This window comes from Macaca nemestrina, chromosome 12 (assembly GCF_043159975.1).
Source record: "Macaca nemestrina isolate mMacNem1 chromosome 12, mMacNem.hap1, whole genome shotgun sequence".
NCBI classification, from domain to species: domain Eukaryota; kingdom Metazoa; phylum Chordata; class Mammalia; order Primates; family Cercopithecidae; genus Macaca; species Macaca nemestrina.
Window position 1 is genome coordinate 102,650,975 of NC_092136.1, and position 16,978 is coordinate 102,667,952.

General features: G+C 38.9%; 2 protein-coding genes across 3 annotated transcripts in view; one reads left to right on the forward strand and one right to left on the reverse strand.

Moving 5' to 3' along the window:
- LOC139357576 (interferon-activable protein 208-like) overlaps window positions 1–16,978 on the forward strand; it is a 274,308-nt gene that overhangs the window by 236,177 nt on the left and 21,153 nt on the right. The window lies entirely within an intron of this gene.
- LOC105493718 (matrix metallopeptidase 27) lies at window positions 761–15,478 on the reverse strand. Of its 2 annotated transcripts, XM_011761576.3 has the most exons (10): window positions 15,322–15,478; window positions 14,246–14,484; window positions 12,679–12,827; window positions 12,462–12,590; window positions 6,187–6,348; window positions 5,884–6,004; window positions 4,478–4,608; window positions 3,188–3,347; window positions 2,214–2,317; window positions 761–1,281 (listed from the first exon to the last, which is right to left on the reverse strand). In XM_011761576.3, the coding sequence occupies exons 1-10, from the start codon at window positions 15,421–15,423 to the stop codon at window positions 1,037–1,039; spliced, it is 1,542 nt and encodes a 513-aa protein (XP_011759878.2). In that variant the 5' UTR covers window positions 15,424–15,478; the 3' UTR covers window positions 761–1,036. The 2 variants fall into 2 exon arrangements, with proteins under 2 accessions (XP_011759878.2, XP_011759879.2); XM_011761577.3 differs by lacking the exon at window positions 6,187–6,348 and having other exon boundaries at window positions 782–1,281; window positions 15,322–15,474.

Here is a 16,978-nt window from a genome sequence, read left to right on the forward strand (position 1 = left end):
CATGTCCCTACAAAGGACACAAACTCATCCTTTTTGATGGCTGCATAGTATTCCATGGTGTATATGTGCCACATTTTCTTAATCCAGTCTGTCACTGATGGACATTTGGGTTGATTCCAAGTCTTTGCTATTGTGAATAGTGCTGCAATAAACATACGTGTGCATGTGTCTTTATAGCAGCATGATTTATAATCCTTTGGGTATATACCCAGTAATGGGATGGCTGGGTCATATGGTACATCTAGTTCTAGATCCTTGAGGAATCGCCATACTGTTTTCCATAATGGTTGAACTAGTTTACAATCCCACCAACAGTGTAAAAGTGTTCCTATTTCTCCACATCCTCTCCAGCACCTGTTGTTTCCTGACTTTTTAATGATCGCCATTCTAACTGGTGTGAGATGGTATCTCATTGTGGTTTTGATTTGCATTTCTCTGATGGCCAGTGATGATGAGCATTTTTTCATGTGTCTGTTGTGGCTGAAATCAGTGTGTAGAAAACTTAATTTTGTATTCCCTAAGGAATGTTTAACTGCATTGGTCAATGTTTGTCAGGCTATGGGAACACTTCTCTCCTACTTCTGCTAGTTCCTTCCTTGTCAGAGAATCACCTCTAACGTAACTCATCCTGCATCTATCCAGGCTGTCACCCTTCTCTTTGGGAGGTGGAGTAACTTATTTGATTGATGGATTCAGAACATGCATAGGGATGAGGACTATAGTTTATTGGGGCTCTTAAACTCCAAAGGTCCAGACAAAATAGAATGCTAAAGATTGGTTTAATAAATGTTTTAGTATTTAGTTGTAAGACATGTCTTCTCCAAGTCCACAAAGCATGAAATAGGCTTAAGGTACAGTCACAGATTTTTGTTTCTACATAATAACTTCCTATTAAAAGAATCAGGCAGCTCAAAATGGCTATTGAATTTGGATATTTAGAACTAGGACTAGCAACTTGTTAAAGAATGGTTCTATTCTATTTTGAAGCAGAATTTATATTAAAAGACCTGTTGAGGTTTATTTTAGGTCTATGAATTTATTGATCAATAGAAGTGTTTTTCAGCACATGAACAATACTTAAAATAAACAAGCTTAAACTCTTATGATGCGATATCTTTACGCCTCCTGAATGTGCTTTTTCCTTGTTGATATCAAAACCAAATGATGAGTTTAATGGTTCTTTGCATTGAAACCAAGTATTAGTTCTCATGATTCGGGTAATATTCTTTGTCTTAATGTCATATTCAAATTGCTTTGATCCACGGCTGAAATAGAAGAATCCTAGAGACAGAGAATCAGGATTAGTTATCTTTCATAACTATGTAATACTTCCATACTTTTAAATTTTATAAACTTGGAAAAAAATAACGTTATGGAGAGCAAAGACATTTGTGGAATCACATACATACATTTTAGTTTTCTACTGTCATGTGGGAAATCCTATCGTTTTTATTTCCCTAAGGAGGAAGTCAATGTTATAAAGTGTGAGTTTAAAGGGACTTTTTACCTTTCTAGCCAGACTGCAGTCTATGCCAGAGGTTCTCAAACTAGGCTTCAACAAAGTGTCTCAGTGAAGGGGAGAAGGCCCCTGTGGATGTGGCCTTGGTCTCTATATCCTCGTTTTCTTAGAGCTGTTCTACTTTGCTCTGCTTTAGGTTACGAGGTTCTGTGTTAGTTTCATTGTAGTAATAGATCGTGTCACTCAAAAATATTTCTAGACATCTGATTACTCCACAGTCTAGGTCTAGGTCATTGTCTTTGATGATAGAGTTGCTGGATTGTATGCATTACATTGCCTGAGGTTCTTTTAAAACTACAGGTTCCTAGGTATCACTCACAATTCTGCCTCAAATACTTTGTTTCACACACAAACCCCAAGCTATGTACATTAAGCTACATACATTAAAGTTTGAGAATCATTGTTTTGTTCATGTGCTTACTTTGTATACTTTAGGGGGTATCTTTACTTATCAATGATGAGTAAAATGGATTTGGTACTTTTTACCTAGATTTGAGATGGTATAACAGAGAGTATAATTCAGGATTTATAAATTCAGTTTGTCATAATGCTTGTCAGGTTAATGTTTATTATTGTATATACTTAAGAGTAGCAAAATTGCATTAAAATAGAAACATTTAAGTTTTTGTGCTGTCTTTTTTCACAGTCAACACAGTCTCACAAGTATCCCAATAAGTGAGACATCCATGCTTACCTTTGTACTGGAAAGCAGCATCAACACGGATACTGATTCCAGGAAAGTGTTTTACCACCCTCTGCGGGAACCCTTTGTCCATGGTTTGGGTCATTTCATCAAACCTGCATATAAGGATATGAAAGGATACCAGAGGATCTTTGGTTTGGGGAGCTTAATTTGTCTACTGCTCAACTTAGAGTCAAGCAGGGATGTGGGGAATACATAGGCCTAGTAGAGGAAAACTAATTGGATCTATAATAAAAATATAGTAAAGATTATGTTTGGTTGAATCACTTATAGAATCTTCCAAACAAGAAATGATCAGGGAAAAAGGCCACAACATTTGTTAGATTGATGCTATTCAGAGGAATTGTTACATCAGATTGAAGGCTGAGCTTGGAGCGTTCAAAAATTTTCACTAGATATGTTTGTGTCATTGGCAATTTGGTTGGGGTCATCAACTTTTTATTTTATCTTATCTTTAGTTTTTAAGTTGAAGGAAAGTCATTAGACTCATTGAGATCTCTTTCGGCTTGATAAATGTCATTCTCTACCTTCATTATTCACTTTAAGAAGACTATAGGCTGGGCGTGGCAACCCATGCCTGTAATCCCAGCATTCTGAGAGGCCGAGGCGGGTGGATTGCTTGAGCCCAGGAGTTCGAGACCAGACTGAGAATCATGATGAAACCCCATCTCTACAAAAAGTACAAAAATTAGCCAGGTGTGGTGGCACATGCCTGTAGACCCAGTTACTTGGGGGGTGCTGAGGCAGGAGGATCGCTTGAATGCGGGAGGTTGAGGCTGCAGTGAGCAGAGATTGCAGCACTGCACTCTAGCCTGGGAGACAGGGCAAGACTCTATCTCAAAAAATAAATAAATAAATAATAGAAAGTATTATGGATTCATTTTATTTTTGTCTGTGTCAAAGTGATGCTACTGTGAATATTTTTTTCCATAATAAAACAAAGAGTCAATCGTCTATAAACTTACCTCCAGCACCAAATGCCCACAAAGAAGTAGGTTTTTCTTGTGGTCTTATCACAGACGGCTGCATCTACTTTCTTCACACGTCCTGGAAAACCTAATGTATGAATGGATTTGGGATAATCTGGCAAGACAGCATATCCTCTGATCATCCAGAAGTTTTCATCTATTAAGAGAGAGAGTGATTATTTATTTTCTAGAGGGAGAAATAGATAACTTAAGAAATGTAAAAATAATTAGATGCCTAGTTCCTTTTAGCTTCAGTGCTTAGAGATTTAATAATCTTATGTCCACATTCATTCTTACCACTGTCTTTAGCTGCTCACATTGTTTATATTACACAAATAAATATACCGGTAAAAGTCAATAGTGTGTATACCTTTGTCAATTGGTTTCATTGTATTGATTGCTTTTAATTGGCTAACTCTGTCAAAACAATCAACTAAGCAATGCATATATGTATTAAAACAATATATTGTACCCCATAAATATGTACAATTATTATGTGTCAATTGAAATTTTTAAAATGAAGTATGTTTGGACATGTTCTCCTAAGTTTCAGCCTCCAAGTGCTCTCAAAGGCTAGTAATCTGATAACATCATATAAAAAGTGGGGTTGCTAGATTAAATAGTTAATTTGAATTTCAAATTAAAGTAGAGATGGGGTTTGTAGGATGGGGTTTCACCATGATTCTCAGTCTCGTCTTGAACTCCTGGGCTCAAGTGATCCACCCGCCTCAGCCTCTCAAAGTGCTGGGGTTACAGGCATGAGTCGCCACACCCAGCCCATAGTGTTCTTAAAGTGAATAATGAAGGCAGTGGATGACATTTATCAATATTGATGCAAGTCAGTTAAATTTGAATTTCAAGTGAACAGTGACTAACTTTGGGTATAAATAAATACAAAATATTTTAAGGGATATATACATACACCAAAAAATTATTTGTTGTTTATCTGAAATTTATAGTGTCCTATATTTTTATTTGCCAAATCTGGCAACTTTAGCAGAAAGTGAACATTAAAGAGAGATTAATTACCTTTATTTGGCAGAAAAAGAGACTTTTTTAGTTCTTATCACACAGGTTTATTTTAGTCCCTGTGCAGCTAAGATTGTGTTTATCTTCACAGCCACAGAGAATCCTAGTTTGTTATATTCTTTATGACAGGAACCTAAGATGAGGGCAAAAGCCCTACGCGTTGGCTCAGGCAGGAAGATTTTATTTCTTACACCAAAATACCCATTGGTTAGTTCAGGCAGCCAGAGGGAGAAGAGGAATCAGGATGGGCAAGGTTACCTTTGAAAACCAGAATCTTATCTCTGGGGTTCTCATATGCAGCTTGCAGATCAGCTGGCAGAGATGGCCAGAATGAAGCAATTAATTCAAACTCGACATCCGTGATATCATAATAGATCCTCCATAGGTGCCTGTGTTAAACAAAAAACACTTTACTCATGCAGCCTATTTCCATATCAATGAAAACTTTGCAATCTTAGGCTTGCCTTTTATCTAATTGGTTGGTATCTTCCTCAAATAACTGAGATAATTAGCATAATTTTCCTCAGCAAATTTAGGTGGTTGTGAGTTCAGTTCAGTTTGGGACTCCCAAGTTCAGGACATGCCTTTGTGCCCACTCTCTTGGGTCCGTAGAGTGGCAAACTCTTCATGGAATTCTTATTCTGAGTTCCGAATGCACAATGGTTTTGTTTTTGCCAAAGCAGCAACACCCAACATTCTAAGCCAACACCAAGCATTCCTAAGGAGAACTTTTTGAAGCAGATGTTTGCTGGAATGAAGAAATGTAATCATTGATGAGCCAAAACACTTCCTCAGTATTTCCCTTCTGGCTGCAAAATTCCGAGTCTATGAATGAGACGTTAAAAGTCCTTATATTCCATTTTCCTCCACATACACGCCACTCCTCTCTGACATTCATGATGGGTAGCCTCTCGGCCTCTGCTGATCAGAGAATGGTGGTGATAGCATGGATCGTAACATGATACATTCATGGGTGAAAGGAGTCCAATTTCAAATATTCTTTCCTTTTGCCCCTGTATCTTTGTCAATGGTGTATGTCTTGATATTTTGCTATAAAAATATGGTCATGGTCTACATAACTGACACATCATGCTGCAACTTAAGTTCAATAAATTTTAGTGAGAGAAGGGATTTCCCACTACAGCTAACACTTTATTGATGCAACTTTAAGAAATGTTCATTAAGGTGCTGACCCGTATTTAACAACTGGCTCTCCAGGTGGGAAGAAGACATGACTTTAATCATTTGCTGATTTTCAGACGTAAATACTCCAACCATGGCCAGTTTCAAGCTGCCTATGTGATGTGAACTGGTTTGCAAAATTCCTGAAAATGTAACAATAGGCTCCTGTAATGGAGTGTAAGTTGGCTGCAGTAGGCCACTGGGATTGGTGGACTCTTCTGGCCAAGAAGTCCCTGAAAGTAGACTCTATTTCCCCTTCTTATGCAACGGCAATTTTTAAAATTCCTTAAAGACTTTTAAAAATTTATCAAACAACTACAAGACACACGCATATGGTAAAGCATTCAAACAGTATGTTCAGTTATAAAATGAAGATAAAAGGCACACATTTTCACTAGCTCTGTGACTACCTCATTATCCTCAAATCCCTTGAAAAGAAAAATCTTCATAGGAAGTTGAGGTGTTTAGGGAAATGAGTTTACCTGCCTTTAAAGAACATTACTTCTCTGCGGAAAGTGGTGATAGCATCAAAAGTCAAGTCAGGGTCACAGGCATGGGATATAGTGGGTTCCTTTGGCTTAGCAGGTACCTTAGGCAGACCTCCTTTGATGAGAAAAAAAATACCACAATGAATTAAGAGGGTATGAAGAAATATGCCTACACAAGGGTCTTACGTAAGTGGATATTTGCTTCATGATAATATTTCAAGAAGTGATTTTCTTAACTTCCTTTCTGCAAAGCTTCCTATTTAGTTCACATATATTGAGATTTATAATTTTGCTCACCATAGATGGATTGGATTCCATTGATATCATCCTGAGAAAGTGGGTATTTTCTGGGATGCAGGGAGACATAATTTGGGAACATCAAGGCTGTTTGATCATTGGAGTGAGACAGCCCCAGTGCATGACCAAATTCATGAGCAGCCACAAGAAACAAGTTGAATCCTTGATAACAACAGGGAAAACACGAGCACATGACTTAATCAAAAAGAGAATGGTTGCATCTAAGATTGGAAAGTAACTAAGGGGAATGAAATGAAGGCTTGCTATATAGCAGATAATTCTCATATGTACCACCATTTATCTGGGAAATATTTCAATACTAATAAAGTCATGTGTTGCTTAATGATGGGGATATGTTCTGAGAAATGCATCATTGTGCAAACATTATAGGTGCACTTACACAAACCTAGATGGCACAGCGCACTACACACCAAGGTTACATGGTATAGCCTCTTGCTCCCAGGTTACAAACCTGTATTGCACATTACTGTACTGAATATTATAGGTAATCCTAGCACAATGGTAAGCAATTATTTAGCGCAATGGGAAGTATTTGTCTATCTAAACATATCTGAATATGGGGAAGGTACAGTAAAAATATGGTATAAAAGATAAAAAAATAGTACAGCTATGTAGGACACTTACCATGAATGGAGCTTGCAGGACTGGAAGTTGCTCTGGGTGAGTCAGTGAGTGAGTGAGTGGTGAGTGAATGTGAAAGCCTAGGGCATTATGTAGACTGTATAAACACTGGACACTTAAGCTACACCAAATTAAAAAATTTTTTTTTCTTCAATAATAACCTTTGCTTACTGTAACTTTTTTACTTTGTAATTTTTTTTTTTGAGGCAGGGTCTTGCTCTGTTGCCCAGGCTGGAGTGGTGTGATCATAGCTCACTGCAGCCTCAAACTCCTAGGCTCAGGCACTCCTCCTGCCTCAGCCTCCTGAGCAGCCGGGACTACAGGTGCATGCCACCATGTCCAGCTAATTTTCTTATTTGTTTTTGTAGAGATGGGGGTCTCACTGTGTTGCCCACGCTGATCTTGAACTCCTGGGCTAAAGCAATCCTCCAGCTTGGTCTTTCAAACTGCTGGGATTACAGGTGTGAGCCACCACGTCCGGCCTAAACTTTTACATTTTTAAAATTTTGGACATTTTTGTGACTTAGCTTAAAACACAAACTTGTTGTATAGCTCTACAAAAATATTTCCTTCCTTCAATCAGGATCATCTGTATTACTGTCTTCCACCTCCATATCTTGTCCCACTGGAAAGTCCTCAGGGACAATAACATGCATGGAGCTGTCATCTCCTATGGTAACAATGACTTCTTCTGGAAGCCCTCCTGAAGGGCCTACCTGAGGCTGTTTTACAGTTACCTGTTTTTTTTTTCTTTCTTTCTTCTCCCTTCCTTCCTTCCTTCCTTCCTTCCTTCCTTCCTTCCTTCCTTCCTTCCTTCCTTCCTTCCTTCCTTCCTTCCTTCTTTCTTTCTTTCTTTCTTTCTTTCTTTCTTTCTTTCTTTCTTTCTTTCTTTCTTTCTTTCTTTCTTTCTTTTTCTTTCTCTCTCTCTTTCTTTCTTTTTTTTTTTTACAAGTAGGAGTATATTCTAAAATAACCAGAAAAGGTATAGTACATTAAATACATAAACCAGTAACATGGTTGTTTAATATCAAGTATTATGTACTTCACACAATTGTATGTGCTGAACTTTTATATGACTGGCAGTACAGTAGGTTTGTTCATATCAGCATCACCACAAACATGTGAGTAATGTGTTGTGCTATGACATCACTAGGTGTCAGGAAATTTTCAGCTCCATCATAATCGAATGGGACCACTGTCACATACATAGTCCATAGTTGACTGAAATATGATTAAATGGCACATGACTTTAATTGGTATTAGTCACATCATGGAAAAATATAGCCTAGGGTAAGCAAATGGCTTGAAACTGGTGTCTCAGAAATGGATAATATTTTTTTAAAAATAGAAGTCACCAGTTTGGGGTTGTTGCTAGACTATACTATATGTGATCATGTTGCTCCTACTTTTATTCTTCAGAGGTTCCGTTTTGGCTATAGGATAAAGTCCAAACACCTTCACATGACCCTCCACAGTCTAGTCCCTGCCTTTTTTCAGCCTCATATTTTATTTTCATATTCCGCGAGCTAACTATATTAAATCGCTGGCATTTTTCTTCTGTGCCAGGTTCTTTCTAATCTCTATGTCTTCATACCTTCATCTCTTTGCCAAGAATATATCTCTTCTACTTTCTCTTGGCTTAACTACCCTATTTATTCCCCAGGACTTCCCTCTAAAGTCATTTCCTTCATGTAACCCTTATCCCTCCCGCTCTTATCCAGGTTGAGTTAAATGCACGACTCCGGCTTCCACAGACTCAGCACTTGATTCTGTCATAGCCCGTAAGGGCTGTATTGTTTATTTCTGTCACCCTGGGTACAGGAACCATGTCTTAATTATCTTTTATACCTAGAGACTGTGACTGCTTAATAATGATGAGTGGATGTCCAGGTGTTGTCTGAATGAAAAAATGGTTAGATGTGCTTCCTAGACATGACCATCGTGACCTTTCCAGAAGTCTTACTAGGCATGTTAGAATTGCCTTTGTCTTTGTCTGCCTCTCCCACTATTCTGTAAGGCTGTAAGTATAGAAGACCGCTCCCTTGGGCCTGGCATGGTGGTTCACTCCTCTAATCCCAGCACTTTGGGAGGCCAAGGTGGGTGGATACCTTGAGCTCAGGGGTTCAAGAGCAGCCTGGGCAAAAAGGAGAAACCCCATCTCTACTAAAGAAAAAAAAAAGTAGCTGGGTGAGGTGGCCTGTGCCTGTGGTCCCAGCTATTTGGGAGGCTGAGGTAGGAGAATTGCTTGAGTCCGAGAGGCATAGGTTGCAGCGAGCTGAGATTGTTCCACTGCACTCCAGCCTGGGCGACAGAGTTAGACCTGGTCTCAAAAACTAAATAAATAATAAATAAATGATAAATAAATAAATAAAACAAACAAACAAACAAAAAAAGCCCATCCCTCGATTTGCAACTAAGTGTATGGAGCCTAAGGGAAGCCTCAGCTTCCCTGATGGAAACTTGCCAAGTGATGTTTGCACTAAGCAAACATAAAAGGGCAAAGAATTATGTCATGGTCTTTGACACTTCTCTGCTCTTGTCTTTGCTGCTGCCCCTTGCCTGGCTGGCTATGTCACTGTGTATGCTTTTGGACAAGGAACTGGAAAAATGAATATTGGGAAAAATAATTCAAACTCAGGTTCTTTAAATGAAGTCCAGACCTTTATTCTGGCTTTCAAGACCCTCTGCAATCTGAATCCTATTTGCCATTTTAGCCTTGTCTTCTACAAATCCATTCCTTATGCTGGATAGACCTATTCTGTTCAGAAAACTCCTGTTCACCCTCTTTACCCTACTTTGTCTTCTTAGTTCCTGCTGAGCCTCCAGTTCTCAGGTTTGACATAGCTTCCTTTGCTGACCTGTGGGTCTGGATTGGAATTTCTTCTGTGTGGACCTATTACTTTGCCATAGTTTCCTTTATCTCAGTACTGATACTGCTGATTTTAGTTGCCATTTAATTGTCTGCGTGTCCCTTAGACTGTAAACCCCTTCAGGGCAGCTTCTGTGTCTTATATACTAGGGTATATTTCATTTCTATGACAGAGCCTGAGTCATAGTGGATGTTCAATAAATGATCGTTGAGTGACTTTATTTACCAATGATTTGTAGAGTATTTCTCATGTGCCAACACTGTTACCGGCCATATGACACTGTAGGAAAAAGATGACAAAACTCTCTGTCTCATGGAGACGTGACTAAATAGATAAATTTGTGCATTATACATTCATAACTTTGTAAATATTTTTTCTTATATCTAGAATGTAATTCCACCCTAGTTTTCATTATCATCATCGATACTAATAATTGTCAACAGAATCTTTAATGTCAAGCATTTCTGAGTGTTCACTATGGACAACTGCTCTGAAAGGTGTTTTCACCTTTACTAACCTAGTTAGGGCAAGGGTAATTTATTTCACCCTCCTAAAAGAAGAGCATCATTATTATTTTACATGCAAAGAAATAGAGAGTAAGAAAATTACTTGACTTGCCCCAGGTCCCTCAGCTGGTAAATGGGAAGCCCTGAAAGGAACCAGTGTCTGCCAAGCTACAAACTTGCTTTTTCTTCTTCCCAACACTGTAGCAGCATCTGTAGCAGTCTGCAAGGCCTGTTTAGTTGTTTGGTACACACGTGTCTGCCACACACACACTCACAATAAGCTTGGCACTGGCTTTGCTTTGAGAGACTCTCAGGAAAATCAAAATCTCTGTATGTGCTTAAAGTCCTCTGACATCCCCATGCAATGACCCCAAGGAAGCAGCCTAATGGCGTCATTGGCAGATGCTGTGTCTGTTGCTCTTAAGCAAGTTACACCAAGACTTTTGCCACCCTTTCATAGAACAGAGCCTCCAAATTGCAATGAAAGAGGTGATCATATAGGCTATTGCTGAATTTCCTATTTTTAAAATTACAATTTTATTGGAGATTATGTTTGCTTGATGTTTTTTGTTTCCATTGGAGAACAAGAAGATATTTTCCCCTTTAATGTCAGTGAACTAAGAGTTATACAATTGGATCACAGAGGGCCCACAATTTCTACTCTGAGTGAATGTAATAAAGTAGTCAGAAGACAATCCTTTTTGGAACTGCTGCCTAGTTGCCCACCCAGAACTTGGTTGAGGACTGTATTTATCTCCCGCCTTGCTCAAACAAGCCTTACCAATGTGGAACCCAGATACATTGGACTTAAAAAAAAAATAACTTACCCCACACATCCCCCTTGGCAGAGGGCTTAAAGCAGTATGGGTAAGAGTAACTGCCACTTAGTATTGGATTTAAGAGACAAAAGGATAGTGAAATCTTTGATTTCTGCCTCTAGATATGAAAGTAAAGCCTGGCTGAGCAAGGGGAATCATTCTGATTTTGGCAAGTGCTAGGATATTTCCTATAACTGTTTGATGAAACATTTCCGCAGTGTCTTCAGACTAGTACCAAACAAATATTGAAACATGTCTCAGCAGAAGATACACAACAGACTTGGTTCATTCCTCTCCTCTCTTGCTTGGGTGACAATGTTATCTTACCTCCTTCAATTTCTTGTCTGCTTGTGATGGTAAGTCATGTGGCAATGGCAGCAGCCAATCCCGGATTTTGCATGCTGCTGCCTGAACCTCAGCCAGTACTGACTTTCGCCCTTTTCACTGGCACTTGGAAGAACAGTTGCATCACCTGTTCTGACTGAGCAGTGAGTAGCCATGGACCATTTTGTGTCACAGGCTTTCAGTTTCACAGAAAGTGCAAAGCTGACCTAGACTGATTATCTGGAGATACATGGTCAGGAATGACCTGTATCCTTGTATACTATCCATCAGGACCACTATAACCTGTGCTTTCCTATGACTCTGGAAGCTAGACACCAGACCCAAGGTGACTATTGCCAATGACAGAAAAAAAGAATGGGGGGCCCAAAAATCTACTGAGCTTGCTCTTTTGTTTGAGGCATACACTGCTACCTGTTAATATAGTATAGTTTGATATTTTTGTCAGAACAGTAGTAAAACACCTCGAATGCTAGGCAGGCCCATTGAGAAAAATAAACTTACTTGGTGTGAAGAAATAAGTCAAATATAAGCATTAAGGTCTGATTCCTTTGTAGCTGGGCAAGAGTTAGAAGAGGAAGTTCATGCTTTGAAATAGAGCCTCTATGGGCTATGAATCCATACACTGTCCTTTAACTGCTAACTCAAAATTACCACCTCCCTAGAGTCTTCTTTCAATCCTCAAGCAACTGATGACTTCTACCACTGGTACAACACAAAACATCTTCTGCCTTATATGGCAGGTATGTGGGCTGGCCTTGTGTACCACACAGGATCATGAACCTCTGAAGGCTTACACTTTTCCAGTACAACTTTGGGGTCCAGAGGACACCTTGTATAGTTCTAGGCACACAGTGGCCCCTCAGACATTATGGGTGTATGGATGAATGTATGAGTAATGAAGAATGCTCTGATCATAATAGAATTAGCAAATTTATGAGGGTGTATTGAACACTTCCATCAATGTCATCTTGGAATATGGAAAATTGTGGGGACATTGGGAACTTTAGAGTTAAAAAGCAACTAGTTACAAAACTATTCTTTTCAGGGATTCTTTAGAATAATAAAATTTTGTTCATAAAGAAAATTAGACTCACCTGCTCCATCCTTGGTCCAGTTTTCATCCTCATCAAAATGAGTGTCACCACCCAGACCCGGACCAGGAGGAAAGGCATGGCCAAGCACTCCCAGGGGACCATCAAAATAGCGAGGACACCGACCATGGACTGAGACACAATTTATTGGAGGAAAAAAGATCAGTTTCCTCAAATCTCCAGAGATGAAAATAGCTTTGCTCTCTGTTGAAAACCTTACCTCGAGTCCTAAAGGCAATCATGATGTCTGCAATCCCCTTTGAAATCTTGGTGAACTGTAGTGGAGTAACTTTGCTCCACACTTCTAAACCTTCTTGTATGGCCTCATCCACAGCAGTTCGTGCCATATCCGGAGTATAGTTTATTATTCTTAAAAATTAACAAAAATATGTCAATTTCTGGTTTATTCATTCATGAATATACACACATAACTACAAAAAACATTTCTAGCTTATCAATAATGTGCTGCAGTAACTTTGGTGTGGTGCAATTATCTTATAGTTGCATAGCACTTTATTTAAATGAAATACTGTTACATATACTATACAATTAAATTCCTTTATCTTCCCTATGAATCAGTAGTATTATAACACTTCAACAAAGGAGGCTCAAAGAGGTTAAATGACTTCCCTAAGATCACATCCTGCGATAGCATTAATCTCATGTACGTGTTGGCTTGTATATGAAAGTATTATAAAGACATTCTTAAAAAGAATTGAGAATCATTTTTTGGAATGGCTTTTGGAAATTAGTCTTGTGCATGTATCATATATTAAGAATCTTTTTTTTTTTTTTCTTTTGAGACAGAGTCTCACTCTATCCCCCAGGGTGTAGTGCAGTGGCATGACCTCGGCTCACTGCAACCTCTGCCTCCCAGGCTCAAGTGATTCTCATACCTCAGCCTCCTGAGTAGCTGGGACTACAGATGAAAGCCACCACGCCCGGCTAATTTTTGTATTTTTTAGTAGAGATGGGGTTTTGCCATGTTGGCCAGGCTGGTCTCAAACTCCTGACCTCAGGTGATCTGTCCACCTCTGCCTCCCAAAGTGCTGGGATTACAGGCATGAGCCACTGCTCCCAGTCCGTATATGAAGAATCTTACATGAGAACCACAAGAATTGCTCAGGAAAAGATCTTTCTCTTGTTTATGTTCCCTATCTTGCTAAACTCATTTTTATCTCAAGTCCTAGCACTCAGTAAGATGAAAGAAAGGCTCTAGAGTGGTGGTCAAGGTGACTGCCTCTGTCTCAGATCGAGGGCATACCGCCTCCTCTTCCTGCCGATGAGTCAGCCAGCCCCCTTTTCCTTGAGATGTCTGAGGGAAACACCTTACTTTGCTCTGGGGGGGCTCATCTGAGATTTGGCAACTATCTCTCTCACACACACATGTCTCTGACATAAACTGGTTGTGTTCCAGGATCTCCCCATTTTCTCTTGAGCACCCTTTATCCATGCTGTCAAGTATCTGCAGTCAGATGATAGCATTTGTTCAGAGCTTATATGATGGTGGCAGAGGCTAGAGATGAGAGCATGTTTGCTGGAGCCAGTAACAGCTGTGTAACCTCAGCCATGGTAAATAAACTTTTGTTTCAGTTTCTCTGTATTTAAGGTGGCGGTAGCAGCAGAGCCTATAGCACAGGTTTGTTGGGAAGATACCGTAAATGGAGCCTATGATGTGCTGTGCACACAGGAAGTGCTCAGTCAAATGAATGAATATTATTCTGTTCCTCGGAAATTATCTTTATGTTCCTTTGGATTAGGTGGAAATAAGGTGACAGAAGCATTACCTGTAGGTGAGGTTGTATTTTCTCCACCCAGGGAGGGTGTAGCCATACTGGCCCACATCAGGCACCCCACACCTGGGTGTCTTCATGATCTCAAGGGTGTTTGAGTCCAGTTTTCCAGTCACTGTCAATCCAAAAAATGCTTGCATTTCCCGAATTTTGTCATCTATGAGACTCCTGTTCTTGCTTTGAACAAGATGATTCCCTTCTATTTCAAGAGAGTAGAACTGGTTGAGATACGCCTGACCAAAAAGATAAGAAAAAAAAAAAAAAAAAAAAAGACACAGACTACAGGAGAGCAAATCTCCATCTCAGGATAAAGCAAAAATGCCTAAAATTTCTTTTGGCAATAGGAAGAGGGGGGAAAGAAAAAGAAGTAATGAGAGAAAGAGAGGAGTGAAGGAGGAAAGAAGGACACAAAGAGTAAAATAGTAAGTCACCCTGCTCTTTCAATTTCCAAGACTTGGTTGACTTACGAGTGCCCAGAATTAGCCAAAGTACATGGCTCAGAAACTTCCGCAGAAGAGAATGAAGCTTCGTCTATCTGTTAAATGATGACATATCTTACATATTTTTGCTGTTACTTTCATTTTAGTGTTTCTTTGAAACAAATTCTAGAAGAAATAAGTGGTTATCCACTGTGCACATCTATTTGGTTTAACCAAATATAAAAAGTTAACTGAACTGATTTTTAGAGGGAATCTGTAAAGCAATGTATTATTTTCATACAAATAGGGATTAGGGCTCCAATTGTAGACTGGGTCCACCTGGTAGTCTTGTAATGCTTCTATAGCGATCTCCATGCCTTGCAGGGCTCTCTCCTTTCTCCTCTCACTGAACATCCCTTCATTTGTGACCATTGCCAAAAGTTATAGCAGATCCTTTCCCCCACCCTGGCCCAGCCCCCACCCCAACACAATTTCTTGATATCCTTAGAGCTAGACAAATGAAAAGCAGCTCCTTCTCACAAAAAAGTTCAGGACTCTTTTGCAGGAATGTGTTTTCTTTTTAAGTCCCAAAAGAATCAATAAAATAAGCTTCATATCAATAGTCATCGATATCATTTATTAAGACAATACCTGAGCCAGTTGCATGTTTTCTTCATTTTCCATCATCTGGACTGTAGGAAATGCAGAAGAAAATGTTATAAAGAACAAAAATAGAAGCAGAAGGTGCTTCATTCCTCTCTTTCTCAGCTGAAGCCGGTTCTGTTAGCAGAGAATTTAGAAAATAATAGTGAGACGTGGCATGAATTGGCTTGTATCATCATTTAATTAATAACAGAAAAGGACACTTGCCATAAAGTGTGTCATGATTTGCTTTTTTTTTTTTTTTTTTTTTTTTTTGACTGAGCTGATTTTGTAATCTTGGTCTGCAGTTATTTAGTAAACACAGTTAGTGCTTATTACTGAATTGAATAGACTGGGAAGCGAGCCTCCACGTTATTTTTTTCCTTGCAAAGTTTTCTTTTGAGGGCAATCTCAAAATATCTTGGTAGGATGTTATCATAAAAAGACAAATGAATCAGGAATCAGACTACCCTTATTAATTAAGGTAAACTTCAAATGTTTATTGAATTCCTACTGTTTGCCTGCCCCTGTGAATGCAATCTTGTTGGAGAATTCAGACACATGCAGAAATTAATGTAGTGGAAGCAAGTGGGCAAATACACAGTACAGATTATAAAGACTAAGAAGGGCCAAAGGCAGATCACTGCTTATGAGTGTGGCCTTGAGGTTTTACACAAGTTAAATATAGCCTGCACTGGGGCTTGCACTAGGGCTTGCTCTGGGTTTTGGAGAATGGGTAGAATTTGGTTTTACAGAGGAAGTAAAAAGGAGTGTGAGTGCAAAGAGGCCATGGGAAGGAGGTAACACAGGAGAAATGAGCCGTAGGAAATCTGGCCTCACTGGAACAAAATCTATATGTAGACAGCTATGGAAGATGGGATGGAGGGTCTCATGGACAAGACAACTGACTGGGAAGATGAAGAATCATAGAGGTCATGGATGATGAAGGCCAAAATTAACATCAGAAGTGAGAGTATAGTCAGTGAGAGCCTTTTGGATTAATTTCGATATATTTTTCTTTACTTGGGCTACTTTTAGATGAAGGAACAATGTTAGTTACAGCAATGTCCTCCCTCACTTATCCTCCTCTTTTCTTCTACCAGTTATTAAAATTTTCTTCCCTTTCTTCCCAAATGTTAACTCCTCGATTGATAGACTTTTCCAAATATTCGTTGTCCATATCCTAAACAAAATGTCTATGACATAGCTGAAGAACTTATAGGCTGTACGTAGATACATACTTCCTTTGCATTTAAAGCTCATCCAAATTATAAATCCTGTTTCAGAAATGTTATTATTCACTGTTTTAATATATGTGTATAGTTTAAATAGTTTAATTGGTCTCTGGAGAGATGGGATGAAGGGGAGTAGGCAGGCATGATCAAGATTTGTGTTGTAATGGTACTAAGTACAAGTACGCTAAGTACAAGTATGCTCACTGTATTGTTCTTTTTTGTTTTTTAAACTCTAAAATATTTCAGAACAAAATTTAAAAAAAAATAGTCAACAAAAAATGGGAAGTCAAATGGTGCTATCTTGTTATAATGAAAAAGCATCTCTCTGCCCCAACCTTTCACTCCTTCAAGTCCAGCTCCCCAAAGGTAACTTCTTTAAATTATTTTTATAGCTTTTTATCTTTATGTTTAGCTCCACATTTGTAAATAAC